The sequence below is a fragment of the Ursus americanus genome, chromosome 2, assembly GCF_024610735.1.
Source record: "Ursus americanus isolate L20-20 chromosome 2, mUrsAme1.1.p, whole genome shotgun sequence".
Lineage (NCBI taxonomy): Eukaryota > Metazoa > Chordata > Mammalia > Carnivora > Ursidae > Ursus > Ursus americanus.
In genome coordinates this window covers 10,547,947-10,566,678 of record NC_142128.1, presented here as the reverse complement: position 1 = coordinate 10,566,678, position 18,732 = coordinate 10,547,947, and the positions used below count along the sequence as shown (strand labels likewise).

At 43.4% G+C, this 18,732-nt stretch overlaps 1 protein-coding gene across 6 annotated transcripts in view; it reads right to left on the bottom strand.

Moving 5' to 3' along the window:
* The window catches only part of GTF2I (general transcription factor IIi), a 98,749-nt gene that overhangs the window by 5,358 nt on the left and 74,659 nt on the right, over positions 1-18,732 (bottom strand). For all 6 annotated transcript variants that reach the window (XM_045786154.2, XM_045786157.2, XM_045786155.2 and 3 more), the window contains 13 exons: positions 17,306-17,489; positions 15,917-15,975; positions 13,050-13,121; positions 11,810-11,993; positions 11,109-11,167; positions 10,654-10,728; positions 4,786-4,887; positions 3,966-4,031; positions 3,452-3,635; positions 2,280-2,338; positions 1,808-1,888; positions 1,287-1,370; positions 744-927 (listed from right to left, as the gene is read on the bottom strand). In XM_045786154.2, coding sequence (XP_045642110.1) covers positions 744-927; positions 1,287-1,370; positions 1,808-1,888; positions 2,280-2,338; positions 3,452-3,635; positions 3,966-4,031; positions 4,786-4,887; positions 10,654-10,728; positions 11,109-11,167; positions 11,810-11,993; positions 13,050-13,121; positions 15,917-15,975; positions 17,306-17,489 — 1,393 coding nt within the window. The remainder of the gene's footprint in view (positions 1-743; positions 928-1,286; positions 1,371-1,807; positions 1,889-2,279; positions 2,339-3,451; positions 3,636-3,965; positions 4,032-4,785; positions 4,888-10,653; positions 10,729-11,108; positions 11,168-11,809; positions 11,994-13,049; positions 13,122-15,916; positions 15,976-17,305; positions 17,490-18,732) is intronic.

Genomic DNA, 18,732 nt, shown 5'->3' with positions numbered 1-18,732 from the left:
ATTTCTGAGAGCCGGTCCTAAGTGATTTGTACTGGGAACAGTGGAACTTGAATGAACTGACTGGGAAGATTTAGTGACAGAGAAGTTTTGGGGAACCGGAAGGGGTGAAGACTACATGGACTCCTGCTTAGGTGGAAGGGTAAGGGGACATCTGCTGAACACCTACTTGGACGAGCACCATTCCTGCTCCGTGGATAAGGAGCCCATTCTCAAAGGTGACAACTCTATCTTTATGGTACAGACAAGGAAACAGAACGACCTGGCTGACTTGGGATCAGATCCCTGTCTGACCTGAGCCTGGGATGACGTTCCTAAGACACAGGCTGGCCAGCTGTTTTCTGTCCTGGGTCAGCCGGTAAGTATTCTCGGCCTTGCAGACCATACTGTCTCTGTCCCAACAGCTCCGTTTCATCCCGCAAGCTGAGAGCAGGGGTAGATGCTGTGTACCGCGAACTGTGTGTAGGATTAGGCTTTAGGTACTGTGTTTTAATAAGGCTTTAGGAAAACAGGCAGCAGGGCTGGATCTGGTCCATGGGCAAAGGTTCGCAAACCCCTTGCCTTAAAAACCAGAGAATTCAGAGTAGCTCAGGGAGAAGAAAATCTCACAGCAGAAGAATTCAAGTATTTTATGTGTTACATGGAAAACTTGACTCTATTATTACCTAGGACTACATTCTGGAAGATGACTTAGCCTCACCATCGACAGACTCATTCCTACCAACAAGCAAGGAAGGCTCACTTACCTAATGACTGTGAATTTAATGAACTCAGCAGAATCTAAGATCCTCCTCATGGAGCTGATTTCCAGGTAACTGGGGGCTTTGAATGACACTCCGGGGGGCATGCCATCAACCACCACACAGCCAGGGTTAATGGTGATTTTCCTGTAGGGAACTTTCACAGGGAAACCCATACCAATAGCTTCACCTAGGACAAGACAAACAGCATAAAAGCAGAGATCAACCTATCATCTCCGAAGTGGCTGAAAGCACATGAGCAACACTGAGGACAGTCCCCGCAGTTAATGACAGCCACAGTACACGCCAAGCAACCTCACCTCCGAACCTCACTTCTACTCACTTTGATGGCGACCATCATCGAGAGTCTAACACAGCTAAGGTTTCCTTAGGAAAACACTTTGGAGAAACTCAAACACTTGCATTTCAACCTCATTTCCTTTTCCCCAGGGAGATAATAGCTATCTGAGTGCTATCTACTGCTCAGCTCTCACTGGAAGGAAATGTCCTCGCTTACTGCAAGCGGCACTATGCAAACGCCAAACTCACCAAATTTCCGACTGAAGAGGTCGTTCACTTGCTCTCTGAGCTGTCTCGCTTTCTCAACTTTTGACAGTCTTTCGTTATCATCATCTAGAAAAGGCAAGAGGACGGTTATCGCTTAATAATGCAATTTTAATTCCAAGTCCATTTTTAGGTGCTCTGAGTGAACTCACTTCATGTTTTTGGGAAGATTTAAGTATTTTACAGTGACCTAGATTGAAATGACTTCACCAAGTGATTTGACTCCAAAAACAAACTGAAAATGCTATGCCTTTGTCCCTATTGTAAGGATCTCTGCCTGCTCTTTTGTACAGGTTTCCTAAGACACTAGGTACTAGCTCATGCCGTTTCTGGTAACTGCCTAGAGCTTTCTGGAAAGGAACTGATGAGATGCGTTTGGTGAGCACCCTCTGCAGGGCGGGCGGGGGCAGAGCACCGCACAGAGTGAGTCCCAGGAACCCGAGTCACTCAAGTGAAAATCCGAACATGGAAAACCCCACAGCGAGAGAAAGGCAGAGAAACCATACCTGGAATCGTCACCTGAATGATGTTAAGATCTTCAACACCTGATGCAGTAGTATTAACATTGGGCGATGAATTTATTTTTCCTTAAAATAGAAACTTCAGATTAGAACACACACAAAATGTAATTAAACTAGCTCTACCAGTGCACTTGAAATTCAGACTACACAAGACGGTATGTAGCCCAATTTCGTGCACGGGTTGTTCCTTTTGATGGTGTATTTTGTCATTCTGGGGCATTAAGCTTCCTGAAAGACTGCTCTCCCCCAACTCTTTTTCTCTTTCTCGTTGTCTCAGTACAGCATCAGACAAAGATTCTCATTTATTAAATAAACTCAAAATTGTAAAGCAATCAAAACCACAACTTTTAATGAACTTTCTTGGTTTTAACTCAGAAGTGGTTCTTTCAATGACTCTTAAAATTACCGCTGCAACATAAATTTCTCACAGCACGTTTTCTGTAGCAAGGACACTCACTCGGAGGGCTCTTCGAGGAGGAGGTGCTCTCCTTAATTGCGGTCTCGAACATTTCAGGCCTGAAAAACAGGAACGGACAAAAAAACATGTGTGCTAATAATCCCATAGTAAAATGTTAAAAAATAAACAAAGATTTAAAAAACCATTTACTTCCTGTACATATACATTCAATTCCTAGTAACGGGAGAACAGAAAGAACATGTCTCTCGTCTAAAGAAACATACAAAAACCCCAATTCTAATCATGATCACCACACCAACCCAGCTCTGTCTAGCTTAAATTTTAGCTTCTCTTTCCCATGGTTTCAACTATATCCTGGAAGGATCCATGCTAGACTGAGAATGGACACAGGGAACATGCTGTATGCGGGCAGCATGGAAACAAGAGGACAAGCTTGTGAAAACTTAAGCACGAGTCTTTCTCTAGGAGGACGTAGAAGCAGAGGCCTTAGCTATTGCCAGACCTCTCCAGACCTGGCCGAAGTACAAAAGGTGGCCATCACGGTTGGCAGTGTCGGCTTTAAGCATTTGACAATACTGTTATGACTCAAAAAAAAAAAAAAAAAAAAAGGCATTAATAAATGACACCCAAAATTCACTTCCATTAATTTCAAATAATTGAGCATCAACATATATTTTTAATTTCTGATTATTCCCATCCATTTCAAGGGTGTTGGCCTAATTCATAGACCTCCAAAGCCAACAGAAATTTAAAATATTCTGGAGGCGCCTCGCAGGCTCAGTTGGAAGAGCATCTGACTCTTGATCTCATGGTCATGAGTTCAAGTCCCACAATGGGTGTAGAGATTACTAAAAAAATAAATAAACTTAAAGAAAGAAAGAAAAAATATTCTGTAAGCTGGAGAAATCCTAAGGCTTTACATAACTGAACAACTGCTTAGACCCCAGCAGCATCAACCATTAACAATAAGGCAGTGGCAGAGTGAACAAAATCAAACTGTTATCCCTCTGACAAGCCACAGCCCTCCTTCCCTCTTATAACCAATTATGAAAAACTTAAAAGATTTATAAAAGTACAGCTTAAAGAGCTCTTTGTTGACTCTTAGAGCTAATTTGGTCTTGACACAAAGTTGAACCCAAGTACCAATCTGCCTGCGTCAGACAGAGCACTGACGCCTCACAGCCAGGCTCCTTTCAGCTCACTGCTCTTACTTTTTAATGATGAACTTAATCTTGGCCTTGTTTCTGAGTATCTTCTCCAGCCTTGGAATGCCAAAAGTAGACGGCCGCCGGAACGGAACACCCTCGGGCAGGCCCTCCACATAGAAGTCTTCTGGGAAAGACTCAAATAATGCAAACGGCACTTTCACAGCCTGCTTAAGGCCAAGAGCTTCACCTGTGAAACACACACAGACGTTTCTCTTATTTCTCACATTCGTCACTTTTCAAAACTAAACCTTTCTTAAAAATACTTTTCGAATTACATTTTGTAGGTCCTAAAATTATCTATTTTTTTGGAAAAATCATATTATTTTCAATTTTAGAAAAATGTGTTCAATTTGCAGTGCCCAGAAAAGTGGGAGAAATGATGGCATCCACGCTCACAACACACATACACTTGCAATGACACTAACATTTCAACACTGCACACTTGATTCTGCGCACATTCTTCTATTTGGAAAAGGCTACTACATGTTTTAGCACTAATATTTCAAAATAAACTTACCGCATTTTTCATTGAAAAGATTTTCAACTTTCTGTTTTAGGTCTGTGATTTTGGCATTCCAGGCCTCTGCAAGTTAAAAACAAGACAGTTACTAGCAACACTTAGCAAAATACATCTACGTTCAGCACTTTATTTTACTGTGTTATCTTTAAGAAGTACAAAAAAAAAAACCCACAACACAGGTTTTGTTTTTTGGTTTTTTTTTAAAGATTTTATTTATGTGACAGAGAGACAGCCAGCGAGAGAGGGAACACAGCAGGGGAGAGGGAGAGGAAGAAGCAGGCTCCCAGCCTAGGAGCCCGATGTGGGACTCGATCCCGTAACGCCAGGATCACGCCCTGAGCCGAAGGCAGACGCTTAACAACTGTGTTACCCAGGCGCCCCACAACACAGGTTTTTAAGCATGGTCACGTCTTGGCAACTACACTAATCCTACATTACTAAACTGTTTCACTGTATTACTGATACACTGGCAACAAATAAATGACATAGGCTAAAATAAAAAACAAATGAGAACCAAGAAATCTCCCAAAAACCAATGATAGCACCTTCTATGCGCCAGGTATGGTTCTACCCTTTAAATAACTTAGTACTTATAATCTTCATAATAACCCCACAAGGAAGGAAGCAATATTATCCCCATTCTACAAATCCAGAAACTGAGGCACAGGGGGGCTAAGTGGCTACTACAGTACCTTTAACAGCTCATATATACCAACTTACCAAATAAAAAAACAATTCACCTAGAAAAACAGAAGTGTTTGTACTGGCTCTTTTCATTTAAAATGATGAAATTAAGAAAAATAAAATTCATACTTACCAAAGGAAAACTCTCTCCCTCGAGGCTTGAAGGGAACGTTAGAACCATTAGTCTGGGTAGGGGTTCGAACCGCAGAGGTTTGAGGGTTGTTGTTATTAGGGCCTGAAGAAGAATTAAAAGGAGAAAATCATAATCAATACAAGTACTTCATCACGTTTAAGCACCGTTTGTGATTCCCCTGAAAAACCACGTTAAGTTCCAACAGCGTACAAGCACTGTGCAAGGCAAATGGGCACCGAGGCCCAGAGCCACAGCCTCCATCCATTTTTCTGCTTCTGTCCCTACATTCAGCCATTTTGCCCCAAACAGAATTAGCTTTCTAGAAGACCTGACAGATTTTCAAGTCACTTAATACTTCAATGCACCTTTTTGGAGCCATCGAATTTTTGGGTAGCTGTTTGCTTCTGTGTTTTTCTTTTACCTCTTGAACATAATCACCACCTCAGGTACGGTTTTACTATCTCCACTATGAAGCCTTCCTTTGGATTCTCTACCTGACTCTGGACACATCCTGCCTTCGAATTCTTCGCACAAATTAGAAACAGTGTTATAGGAAACCAGTTGTTTTTCCATTGAATAAAAAGGACTTAAACTAAATTATTCCTGTAAACTCCTGGCCCAGACTCTTCTTTATGTAGAGGTCACCTAAGGCTTAAATAGTTAAGTTTATTTTAATCTGAAGCCAGCCAGCAATTTTTTAAAAAATAGCCAAAATGGGAAAATAGAAAAAAATTAAATTTCGGGGTGCCTGGGTGGCTCAGTTGTTAAGTATCTGCCTTTGGCTCAGGTCATGATCCTGGTTTTCTGGGACTGAGCCCCACTTCGGGCTCCCTGCTCAGCAGGAAGCCTGCTTCTCCCTCTCCCACTCCCCCTGCTTGTGTTCCCTCTCTCGCTGCCTCTCTCTCTGTCAAATAAATAAATAAAATCTTAAAAAAAGAAAAAAGAAGAAATTAAATTTCTTCAGATTTTTTGGGAAAATAACCAACATTCTAAAGATACATCTTCGAACTCCGAATTTCCCAATTTGCAGAAAATTTTGTATAGACTCTGGGCTTTCAAGGCGCCTGGGTGGCTCAGTTGGTTAAGCGTCTGACTCTTGATTTCGGCTCAGGTCATGATCTCAGGGTCCTAGGATGAAGCCTTGCATCAGGCCCTGCTCTTAGCGGGGGTCTGCTGGAGATTCTCTCTCCCATACCCAGCACATGCATGCTCTCTCAAATAAAATAAAATGAAATAAAATGTCAAGATCCAACATTCTACTCTTTAATTATTTCAAAACTCCTGAATAAAAACAACAGCTTCCTTAAGACGGCATAGTGACAAAAGCCAAGTGTCCGAGGGCTAGCTGTCTCTAGCAGCCTGGGCTGGCTGGCGGGTACAACCCCGAAGAGGTGATCAGTCCATCCCATCACCGCCGCCCTGCAGCAGGCTACTAAGGTCAGCCAGCTTACACCTCTGCTTAGGCTCCACGCTCATGAAGCAAGCCTTCGATAGTAACAGGGTGAGACAGGAAGGAACTGGGGAACAGCAGACACAACGGACATGATTGAAATATCTAGTTCTTATTCGACATTAATAAAGCAGCACTGGGGTTTATAGTTAAGTGAAACAGCGCCACACGCCCACTGGAAAAGCTAAATTTAAAACAATGACAATGCCAAGGACCGAGAGGATAGGTGGCAACTGGAACGCATCCCCTCCCGGCAGGAGTGTAAAATGACAAAAGCACTTCGGAGAACTGTTCGGCCGTCTCGCAGAATGTGAAAGGCTCCACGATTCCGCTCCTGAATCCCTCCTCAAGAGGAGAAGAACATATGCCGCACTTTGTACACAAATGTTCTCAGTATCGTTTTTAGACAAGGCTGGAAACAAACCCAAATGTCCGCTGACAAATGTATAAACAAAATGTGGTGAAGCCACACCATGGAGGAATACCCCGCCCGCGATAGAAAGAGGACACTGAAATGTGCCCCGAGTGTAAATCAAAAAGCATTATGTTGAGAAAAAGAAGGCAGCCATGAAGAGTAGAGCCAGCGGGACTCCACTGATACGAAATTCCACAACAAGCAAAAGCATTCTATGGCGACAAAAAGCAGACCGAGGGCTGCTTTCGGCCTGGCTGGGAGGACCGGCCGCTGCAGCGCGCGGGGCTCAGGGCAGGGTGATGGAGATGTTCCAAAAATTGACTTAACGTGGCGGCACCAACACTTTTCAAAACTCAAACTGTACAATCGCACTGGGCACATTTTACTGTGTATAAATGATACGTAATACATTTATTTTTTAAAGTAAAAGAATTCCAAACAAGCATGCTGTATCATTTAAAACAGTATCAGTATGGTGCAAGCAAAATACCTTCCCCCACCACGAAACTGCCAGAAAGTTCCTGGACATGGACACAGCTTTTACTACATACATCACCTTAAAATACTAACAACTATTTTATGGTATTTTAATGAATATCACTTAAGTTCATTTATAGACTTGGTGAAACAACAGAAAGCTACTATGGGACACGGACCTCTACGGCACGGGGAACGTAATATAAACCTATTCTCTGTCAATCTGAAGGCAGGTCAATACCATTTTTCACCAAGCCATCACCAACCTTAGCCCTCTCCTTCTGAATTAGAAACCAAAAGTATAAAGTGTGCTAAGTGAGGGTCTAGTACTTACATGGTATTTCTTTCAATTTAGAAACAATGGGTTGTTTTTTTAATAAGATTTTATTTATTTGTCAGAGAGCGAGACAGAGAACACAAGCAGGGGGAGCAGCAGGCAGAGGGAGAGGCAGGCTCCCCTCCAAGCAGGGAGCCCAATGCAGGGCTAGATCCCAGTTCCCACTGAGCCACACAGGCGTCCCGAAACAGTGGGTTTCTAAACAACAGGTTTATTACCCAACCTAAAGAGCATCCCATTCCTATCTCGTTTCCCTTGCTGATTCTACTGCAAAGCAAGAAAAGTATCAGCATTTACACGAGATAATTCTAGTTAACACATTCATTTGTATTTAATAATCAAACCCTCAAAAAATAAACAGAGATTAAAAATCTCTGTCCATACAAAAACTTCTATATGAATGTTCATAGTAGCATTATTCGTAACACCCCAAACCAGACACATCCCCAATGTCCATCTGATAAATGGAGAAACAAAATGTGGTATATCCACCCAATGGAATATTAGTCACCTAGAAAGAGAAACGGACACCCATTAGGATGGATACCATCTGAAAAATAAGAAACAGAAGGGGCACCTGGGTGGCTCAGTCTCTTAAGCGTCTGACTTCAGCTCAGGTCAAGATCTTGGGGTCCTGGGATCGAGCCCCAGCATCAGCGGGGAGTCTGCTCATCCCTCTCTCTTCACTCCTCCCCCTCCCCCTCTGCTCAAGCTCTCTTGCTCTCTCAAATAAATAAATGCAATCTTTAAAAAATAAGAAACAAAATAGAAAGCGGTGGCCAGTACGTAGAGAAACACGAACACTTGGTGCGCTGCTGATGGGAATGTCGAATGTGTGGCTGTGGTGGAGAATGGCGTAGCAGTTACTTAAATGAAGGGATTCACTGCTGACAGGGGCAGAGGACAAAGTTCAGGAGATCGATGGTGGTGACTGGTGACAGTCCCACAACAATGTGAACGCACTTCATGCACAGAACTGTACAGTTAAAAACTGCAGACCGTTAGAAGGGCCGATCTTTGTTATGTATATTTAACCACAAATCTTGAAGGTGGACGGAGGGGAAGGACTGCAGTACTGGGACAAGCTACAACACAGATGAACCTGGAAAACATTCCACCAAATGAAAGAAGCCAGTCACAAAGGGTCACTCACTGTGTCATTCCACTTATGTGAAATGTCAAAAATAGGCTTATCTGGAGACAAAAAAGTAGATGAGCGGTTCCCAGGGGCTGCAGGGACGGGGAGACAGGGAGCAACTACTACAGGTATGGGGTTTTTTTCTGGGTGATGAAAAGGTTCTGGAGTTCGACTGGCCTGAAGGTTGCACAACCTTATGAATATACTAAAAACTACCGAATTGTGTATTTTAAACAGTGAATTTTAAAAAATAAAATGGTGAATTTTATACGTGAATTACACCTCAGTTTATGAAACAGCACGGGAGTTAAGTATCATTCTTATTACTGCTTTACCGACGCACTAACTGAAGCAGAGCTTTTAAGTAATTTGCCTAAACGATGGAGCCCAGACTTAAAAATCCAAACACGTTAGTACCAGAGCCTGTGCATTATTTTGTTTTAAATTCTCCCCTCCCAACCAAGAGACCTAAGAATCAATCTGCTAGGGAATTCTAGAACGGCTTCTTGCTTTTGCGGACAATGGGTCCAGGCAGGTGGGATACTCCATCCCCTCCATGTCTTGCCTTGTGTGTATACCTGAACCCGGAACTCAATCGTTCTTCTTGTATCCACGAAAGAAAGGACAGGAGGAAACCCAGAAGTCAGTCTCATAACTTCTGAGCTACTAAAGGGTAACCTACCTTCAGAATTTCTTTTATGTAAGAAAAACAGGCATCTCCCCTTGTAAAATCACAGTTGTTTACAACAGAATACAATCCTAATTTCTACCTGGTAACCATACTAATATAGACCTAATCACATTAATGTGTTACGTTAACTCTTCGTTTCTCTATTTTCCTAGCATCTAATTGATAACCAAGAGTTTACTTATATTTATTTAAGTAGGCTCCACACCCAACAGGGGGCTTGAACTCATGACCGAGATCACGAGTCAGCCTGCTCTCAGAGTTGTGAGATCGGGTTCCACATCAGGATCTGCACTGGGCATGGAGCCTGTTTAAGATTCTCTCTCTCCCTTGCACCCCCCAAAAGGGGGGGTGTTAGGCTGGCTCAGTTGATTAAGCGTCCACATCTTGATCTCAGCTCAGGTCTTGATCTCAGGATTTTGAGTTCAAGCCCCATACTGGATGTGGAGCCTACATTTAAAACAACAACAACAACAACAACAACAACAACCACACACACACACACACACACACACAAAAAGAGCTGCATGCTCTACTAACTGAGCCAGCCAGCTGCCCCCAAGATAACTAAAAGGGAGCTAAGGTTCCATTTAGTGTCAGTACTACAAACCATTAACACAACACTTGAGGTTATGTGACAACAAAGAATTATCCTAATGTAGTTATTCTTTCTCTTTGCGTTAAGCGAAGAGACAGAAGGTGATAGCCATACCAACAACAGGCTGAGACCTACCTATATTGTGTGAAGTACTTTAATACCATGAACCTTAAAAGATGAGACTCCCACAGTCCCATGGGAATAGAGAAGGTGTTAAGCTGAGGATGTAGCAGGAACTAGTGTAACCCAAGGTACTGCTGCTTAAATTACCCCTCAACTCTTTACTGGAAAGAATAGGAGGGGTACCTGGGTGGCTCAGTCCGTTAAATGCCTGACTCAATTTCAGACTGAGCCTGGCACTGGGCTCCACACTGGGCATGGAGCCTGGGATTCTCTTTCTCCCTCCGTGCCCCCACCTCAGAAAAAAAAAAAAAAAGAAGAAGAAGAAGAAAAAGAAAAGGAGAGAAAAGAATCCCATGTGTTCCTCTCCATAGCCTTACTTTGTTAGCAGGAAATAAAAGCATTTTAGGGATCTTCTTGCAAAGCAGATTACGATGTGCTCTAGGAACACCATGTAGACCATTGTGAACATTGCAATCAGAAAGATTCAGAAAGTTAGCTTTATCACAGGTAGGTCTTCATGCATAAGCCCAGTTTTGTTAAAAATTCACTTGCATAAAAACGAACAGTAAACTGAAGAACTGATGGATGTAATTAATCACTGAACTGGAGACTCATCGGAAACCTGCCCCAGAGTGGCCTTACCTTCCACAGTGACCTCAATTTCAGGAACTTTTGAATTACTCCCAGGGCTCCGTGGTCTTTTTGGCGACTGCAAGGCTATAAAATAAGCACATGAGCACCTTTGTCTATTGAGGGGGAAACACCCAGAAGGGGACGCTTTATGAAAGCGGAGTATTAAAATTCATACAGTTTGGATCTTTTCAAGAAAACCTGAAGAATTAAACTGGTAATATAATCCTCCACCCGAGTCTCAACAAAGCTATGGAAACACGAACGGAGGACTGAAAGCACGAAATTTTCAATGAAATGTTTTTAAAGGGGGAGGAGGGTCCACCACATAGAATACCTTAAAAAGCAAAGAAACAAACCGAAAGCCCCCCAAAGACCCTAGCACATGATTCCGTGTGATTCAGGTAATGTCAATAAAGAATGTCTGACTGCACGGAAATGTTAACAGAGTATATATCATCTCTTACCTTTAGTGTTTATTTTACTAGCCATTCCAGGAGGCAGGTAGGAAACAACTAGTTCAGGTCTAGAGAGAAAACCAGGAAACATTACAATAGCCAGCACACTACGGGTCTTCACAGCTAGTAAACATTATCACGACCAGTGATTTTTATAAAGGCCATCATTCTGTAATGCGACAATGCACTCTGTCATCATGGACAAAAACATCCCTCACTTGTCCCTCCCACCATGATCTGCTACATGATTTTGTGAAGAGTAAATGACTTCTTCCGTGAAATGAAGATTAACGGACACCAGCTTAGCTCCCTGCAAGTACAGACAGCCTGCAGGCGTGTAAGGAAGAAACACAGGCACGGACACTCAGCTGCCCACGAGCTGCCTCAGGAACACCGGCGCAGATGCGGATCCATGTCTTCACCCCCCACTCAAGTACTGAGGAGTGCTCGGGGGCAGCAGAGCGTCTGTGACCAAGTGGAACACCGCCCCTGCGAGGCAGGGGTCACCCTTCTTGTACGGAAATAGAAAATCTATACGGGTTCAAGGACGAGCCAAGGCAAGGGCTCTGCCAGAGCTGCAGCTCAGAGCTGCGCTTTCCCACCGCGACTCCAAAGCCTTAGCCGTCGCCCGCAGCTAGGAAAAACTTCAAATGGAAATAGAACTTTACTGTTTTGATTCCAGAAATGACTGTATGGCAAATCGAACTTACTTTTTAACAACAAACTTGATTTTATTACTCCCACGGACAATCCTTTCAAGTCGGGGGATTCCGAACCAGGTTGGGCTTCGGAAGGGAATTCCTTCTGGCAAGCCTTCTACATAAAGGAACTCGGGGTTTGATTCAAACACAGGGTACGGAACTTTTACTGCCTCTGTGAGTCCAAGAGCTTGAGCTGCAAGTTAAGAGAACATAACGTATGGAAGGTAAAATGTTACAGACATTCTTTTATTTTTGTCTGTATGCTTTTTAAAAATGTTTCATTTTACTGAGGTATAGCTGACATATAACATTACACTAGTTTCAGGTGTACGGCATAATGATTTGGTATTTATACAAACTGCAAAATTATCACCACAGTAAGTTGAGCTAACATCCGGGCATTCTCAAATGTGTTATGCAAAGATTCCCTATCATCTAGCAATCGCCACTCAGTATTTTTTTTTTAAAGGGGAGTCTCCACTCAATTATTGGAAGCATTTTGTGTACTATATTGTGCAAACCTGAAGAATGGGCCTAAAAAATAATTACTTGGAAAAAGAACATTTCAACACTTCAACAAATCGAAAGGATAGTTTCATTATTAGTCAAAATGGTCTTTGTGCTCTGGGCAGAAATGAACTATGGGCCATGGCACACCGAAGAGGTAAGTCTGCTATTGACAGATACAAACTGCATATGGTGCACCCAAGTGGAACTCATCAAAGTTAAATCAGAGGCAGAGATGGAAGATTCTGGATCCGAAACAAAACGTGAACACCTTTTGATAATGATGGATGGGAAGGCCCCGGGGATACTGCTATCACTCCCACTCCTTACTTCCTTCTCCATGACAGACACACCCAATCAACTGAAACACTCTTGCTGAATCTCCTCAGAATCCTCCTCAAGACAGCGCTCCAGGAAACCGCTGTCAACAAATCTACGTTGAAACAAACGATGAAACCTATTTGCTGTACGTGCGGTGTTAGCCAGATTCGAAGTGCAGACAGTGGGACTGAGCCTTCCCCCAACTCCTCCCTTCCTCTCCCGTTTGCACATACCAGAAAACCAAATCTGAGAGAAATAAAGGAACTTGCTCAGGTAAAGCAGCGAATTTAGTAGCAGAAATAAACGAAAACCCAGTTTCTGGGACCTTCCTTCCGTAGGCCCTGAAGTGCTGTAATTCATTCAGAACACTGCCTTTCATTTAGGTTTCTAAACTAAGACATAATCACTGGGTTTTACTTACCAAATTTCAAATTAAAAATCTCTTCCACTTGCTTTCGTAGCTTGGTAATTCTGACATTCCAGTCTTCTTTGACTAGAAAACAAAAATAAATGTTAATTAACAATGTTCTTTCTTGGTGCTGACACAAAATTAGGTTGGAGGTCGTTCCTCGCGGTGATGCTGCTTTAGAAGCGTCAGAGCCGGCAGCTGGCTGACGCACAACACTGCCTCAGCTTCGGGGGTACATTCCAGTGATGCTCCGAACCTGATCTTGTTAGGAAACAAAACCCCTGGGTCTTAAGGAGAAGGAGGATTCCCTGCACCTGTCAAACATCAGAACTTGAGGAAGACAATTCAAATTTCAGTCCGCACTGTAAATAAAGAACTTGTTCATAAGAATGCTCTAAATGAGCTCCTCCTTGGGGAGCACCACAGGCTCCTGTCAGGGAAGGCAGGCGCGGTGTGTAAGGGCCTGGGCATCCCATGCCAGCTTCACAGAACAGCTTCGACTGTGTCTGCTTTCTGTACAGGCATGCCTTGTCTTATGGAACCGACCTGCGGCTAGAGGTCCACAGAAAGCCGACTTCACTAATCACAGAAATACATGGGAGAGATAACACGTTAAAGAGATTATGGAGATGTGACTTGACACCACTCACATCTATATTCTGGCTTACTTTCTTCCCCTTATTCACAGGACAACCATCCCCTTGTAAATAAAGGGAAAAAGAGCCACTGCAGAAGACCTGTAGGATGTCATTGACTTAACAGACACTCAGGGCTTGTTCGGTGGAGCTGTGGATGGAGAGAAGCAATGGAGGATGACGGGACGGGCCAGACAAAAGAGAGGAGAGGAGAGAGTGAGCGAGCAAGAGAAAGAGGGTGGAGTAGAGCACAAGGATCGCATCCAGGGTAGAAGTCATCTGTGTCTGCGGACAGAGGTGGTGGGAAATGATGGGAAAGCTCTGGAAATACTGCTAAAAGTCTCGTAACACACTATTTTTTTACTACAGGAGTACTTTAAAACTCTTCCTTTAAAAGAAAAGTTAACTTCTAAAGGGTTTCATATGGTGTGGCTCAACTGTTCAGCCAGAGGAAGGAAGTCTGGTACAAACCAAAATTTTTAACTGTAGAAACATTGAGACTCCCCTTCTCCAAGATCAAGAGCTTCTGTTCACTTGTCCAGTTTCTGCCTTACCCTACGCCTCCTCTGCCGTGAAGATCTCTGTGCTCCTCCTCCTAGGAATCAAGTCACCCTCCCTGTTCTGCCCCTTCAAAGCTCAATCGTCCGGTTAACTCTAGAACTTTCTCACATGTGACATACGTGTATGTTACAAAACTGACGGCAAAGTGCCCCCCCCGTGTTTAAGCATACAACTTTTATTGAATCTCATGTCATGCCAAGAATTAAGTAGACCTTTCGTCACGCTGCAGCCTGACTTGAATTGGCCCAGCGAAAAACGAATGCCTGGTTTATTGGCAGACCAGATAAACGTTTTTGCGGGAATGAAGAATGACAACTTTAATTCTTGCCAAGGTCTCCTAGGAATGGTGGAAGGCCAAGTATCGTTAATGATTCAGAGCACTGAGACTATGTTCGATGACAGGCTTTTCAGGTATCTATGCTAGCGGACAACAGATCAAGTACGGCTGACAATGGGATCCCTCAATCTACCATTCTCACATTTGCAGTCACTATCAGAATGATTAAGCAGAGATCCCATTAATCACAAACTTGAATTTGCCGTCTCTCTTGAGAAATGAAGACTCGAACAGAGACTTCCATCACAGTCACACTAATCCAGGTTAACCCAGTTCTACCTTCGGGAACATTTCTCTTTCCATTACTTCCCTCGGCAAAGTCTAGGTCATCCTCAACCCTCCATTCTTCACCAATACTCTGTTTCTTTGCCTAAATCAAAAGCACGCTGAGGAGGTCGCTGTGTGGTTTCTGATGCTCACTGATCATACAGTCTCCCTAGCAGGATTCCTGGCACAGGAGAATTCTGTCTCCCTCGCATGGTATTTCTCAACCACTTTGCATGCCACTAAAAACAAATGATTTTACAATCTCTCCAGCACCCTGGCTGACCTTTGATGGCTGCCCACAGGTACCCTCAGTGCTAAGGATCAGTATTTAGAACAGACATCTTGTATACCATTTTGCCGCAGTATTTGTAAGAACAATTAACTGCGTGAATTCAGAAACGCCCCCTAGCTCTTGGCAACAGAAGTCTGTAATGCTGTAGAAGATATGCAGGCTGTGGTCACTTTTTCTGACACTACACATGGTAAACAAAAAGATAACAAAGAAATAAAGGCAGACTTATAGTTCAGATGAAGAAAATAAAACCATGCATTCACACAACTCAGACTGAGACCTCCCAGTTCTACTGGGCTATGAGGTCAGTGCAGCTGCTGGAACTGCAATGTTTGTCATTAAAAGAACAGGGGCCATGGGAATAAAGATTATGGTCTCAATCTGCATGGTCTGCCACATCAGCCACACGTGGCAACTGGACACATGAAACGGGCTTCGTTGACGTGAGATGTATTCCAAGTGTAGCACATGCACCAGAGTTTTACCTCATCATGTGTTTGATACAGGCTGAAACAGATCTGGCTACCAGAATATTAAAAATAACACGTGGCTTGCATTTGTGACACACATTCTATTTCTACTGAAACCACTGATCTAAATTCAAAGCCTGAGCTTTCCCAAAACTAGCTGGGTGTGTACTGATAAATGAAGGAGTGACTGTATTGAGTGTCCACATATGATTTTGGGGGGAAAGGGAGAAAAGATGAGCTCCATCACTTTAAAAGATTGTCAAAAACCTGAAAAACACTGATCTGAGCTCTTACAAAGGAATTCACGACTATCTTACCTGGTGTATTCGTTCTTGGCTGAGTGACTTCAGCAGTACTGTGGGTCAGAAGTTCTGGTCTGTAAAAACATGGGTGAGGTGAGTAACAGCACACACAAATGCCTCAGAGGCCGTCCCCACACCGCTGTGCACTGTCAGTGATGTCCACTATGGTTCATTCCCACTCCATTTCCAGGGGGGGAAAAGTCAGTTGGAGGACTCGATTATTTTGAAAATAGCGATTTTCACAGATTCAGGTTCGGACCTGTATGTCCTCAAAGGCATCTGAAGCTCAACTGTGCGAAACAGTCGCCATTTCACCCAAATCAGTTCAACTGTTTCTAAAACCTCAGATGAGCTCCACCACAATACAACCAGAAATATCTAGCCGTGTTGTCCCTTATACGGTGAGACCCAGTGACCATACAAATGCACAAGCCCCAATGACTAAGCCAGAGCTACACACTCCACCCCTACTGCACCCTTCTGTACGAAAGCCAGGCCTCCGCACGCTCCCCCTGCCCCCAAATCACCCATTCTGCTATCCTTCAAACTCCAGCCAGAAGAATCCTTTTAAAATGCAACTCCGAATTATTATTATTATGATGATGATTATTTAAAGTAAGCTCTACACCCAACATGGGGCTTGAACTCGCAAACCCGAAATCAAGAGTTGCACGCCATACCACTGAGCCAGCCAGGCATCCCTCCAAATTCTTTTAAGAGGAACTGGCCTTAAACCTTTTAATTACTCCATGATAGTACAGAGGACCGAAGAAGGCCTTCTTCCACATGCCCACGTCTGCCTGGCTTCCCACACCCACAGGACATCATCACTCCTTCCTTCCACACTGAATGGTGCAGTTATGTGACACTTCCCTCCTCTACTTTTTTTTTTTTTTAAGATTTTATTTATTTATTTGACAGAGAGACAGCCAGAGAGAGAGGGAACACAAGCAGGGGGAGTGGGAGAGGAAGAAGCAGGCTCCCAGTGGAGCCTGGGATCACGCCCTGGGCCAAAGGCAGACGCATAATGACTGAGCCACCCAGGCGCCCCACCCTCCTCTACTTTTACTATTTCCTGTATTTGAAGCCCCTTTCCACTGCTCTATGCACAGCTGACCCATCTACCTGCCACCCTCACCTTCTCCCCCAAAGCACCCTGTAACACCTTATTGCATTTATCTCTATAATAAGCCTCCCAAGACAGGGTTCCTTTCGGACCCAGTTTTGTCCATCTGGTACCTGATTCTAAATAAACATTTGCTCAATAAATGAACCTAACTGTAATACAACTTAATTTTAAATAGGTAGAGTAAGTCCAACTGAGAGGGGAACAAAAGACGCACGTGCATGAAATTAATCTTTTAAGAACAGCATTACGAGTGTTTCTAGAGATTATAATCTTACCTTTTAATAACAAATTTAATTCGATTGCCCACTTGGATGATCTTCTCCAGCCTTGGGATGCCATACCATGAGGGACTTCTAAAAGGAATGTTTTCAGGTAGTCCTTCAACGTAGAGGTCATTAGGATGCGCCTCAAATTTCTGGTAAGGTACAGCCTTGGCCTCCGTGCTCCCCAAGGCTTCAGCTTTACAAAGGAAAGGCAATTCCGAAGATTAAGCTTCTGCTGAAATCAGTTTAGTACAATCCAAAGCAAGGTGGTCGTCAACTTTTTGAAAAGCAAAGTAAACTCTGGATACATACACACTAACTATGGAAACAGACTCAGCACAGCAAAGGCAAGTATGAATGGCCCGTGATCAAGAGGTAACTTCTGGTGGAGGGAAGTTTCTGGATTTGAAGACCATCTTAATAGCTCTAAGGTCCTATAAGAGAATTTTCAGTATCTTCGGGAAGAAAGAAGAGGATAAGAGAACCACCATACAGAATGAAGACTGTAACTTAGATACTACTTTTTCAAACCATCTGGAGGCTGGCTTTTGCTGCTTTGTGTTCTCTGAGTGTGAAAACCCCGTTACCGGCTCCGGCACACAAAGTTACTGCAGGCTCTATTTTTTACTTACGTTGCAACCATGAGATGAATGTTCCTTACACGAGTGTGGCATTTTAAGAGGAAATAACTTCTGCAAAGAATGCATGGAATGGGAAATAAAAACAGCAAGCAGAGACTGGTTTAGATTAAAAGACGCGTTGACCAAAGCTAATGCACAAGTGTTGTTTAGACCCAGATTCAAAGCAAAACCTCTGAAAGTACTTTTCAAATGAATGAGGAAACTCATAGACGGGCTAGCCAAGAGTGGGTACAAAGGAACGGCTAATTGTGTCAGGAGTGCCGACGACACGGTGCTCGTGTAGGAAAATGAAAGCACACTATTCACAGAGGCGCAGTGAACACCACATAAATGGTGCAGTGCCTGTGATGTGCGTTACAACGTTCCCACCGAGGGAAGAAAGAGGAAAAGATGAACAGCACAGAAAAATCATAACAATAACTGGTTCTGAAACATGGGTCCATGGGAACGCATTGCACTGCTTTTCTAGTTTTGAACAGGTGGAGAATTACAATTTCAAACTGTAAAAATGAAATTTCTCATCTTCGCTCTCAAACCATACTCGAACAGAGCTCTAATAAGAAAGATTCGAGGCCTTCCATTTATCTTCTTTCTTATTTCATTAGCACTAAATCTGAAGGGCCCAAGTACAGGATCTCTGTCCCTCTCTTTTTAAATATTTTATTTATTTATTTGTCAGAAAGAGAGAGAGAAAGAGGGCACAAGCAGGGGGAGCGACAGGGAGAGGGAGAAGCAGGTTCCCCTCTGAGCACGGAGCCCGATGCAGGACTCAATACCAGGACTCTGGGATCATGACCT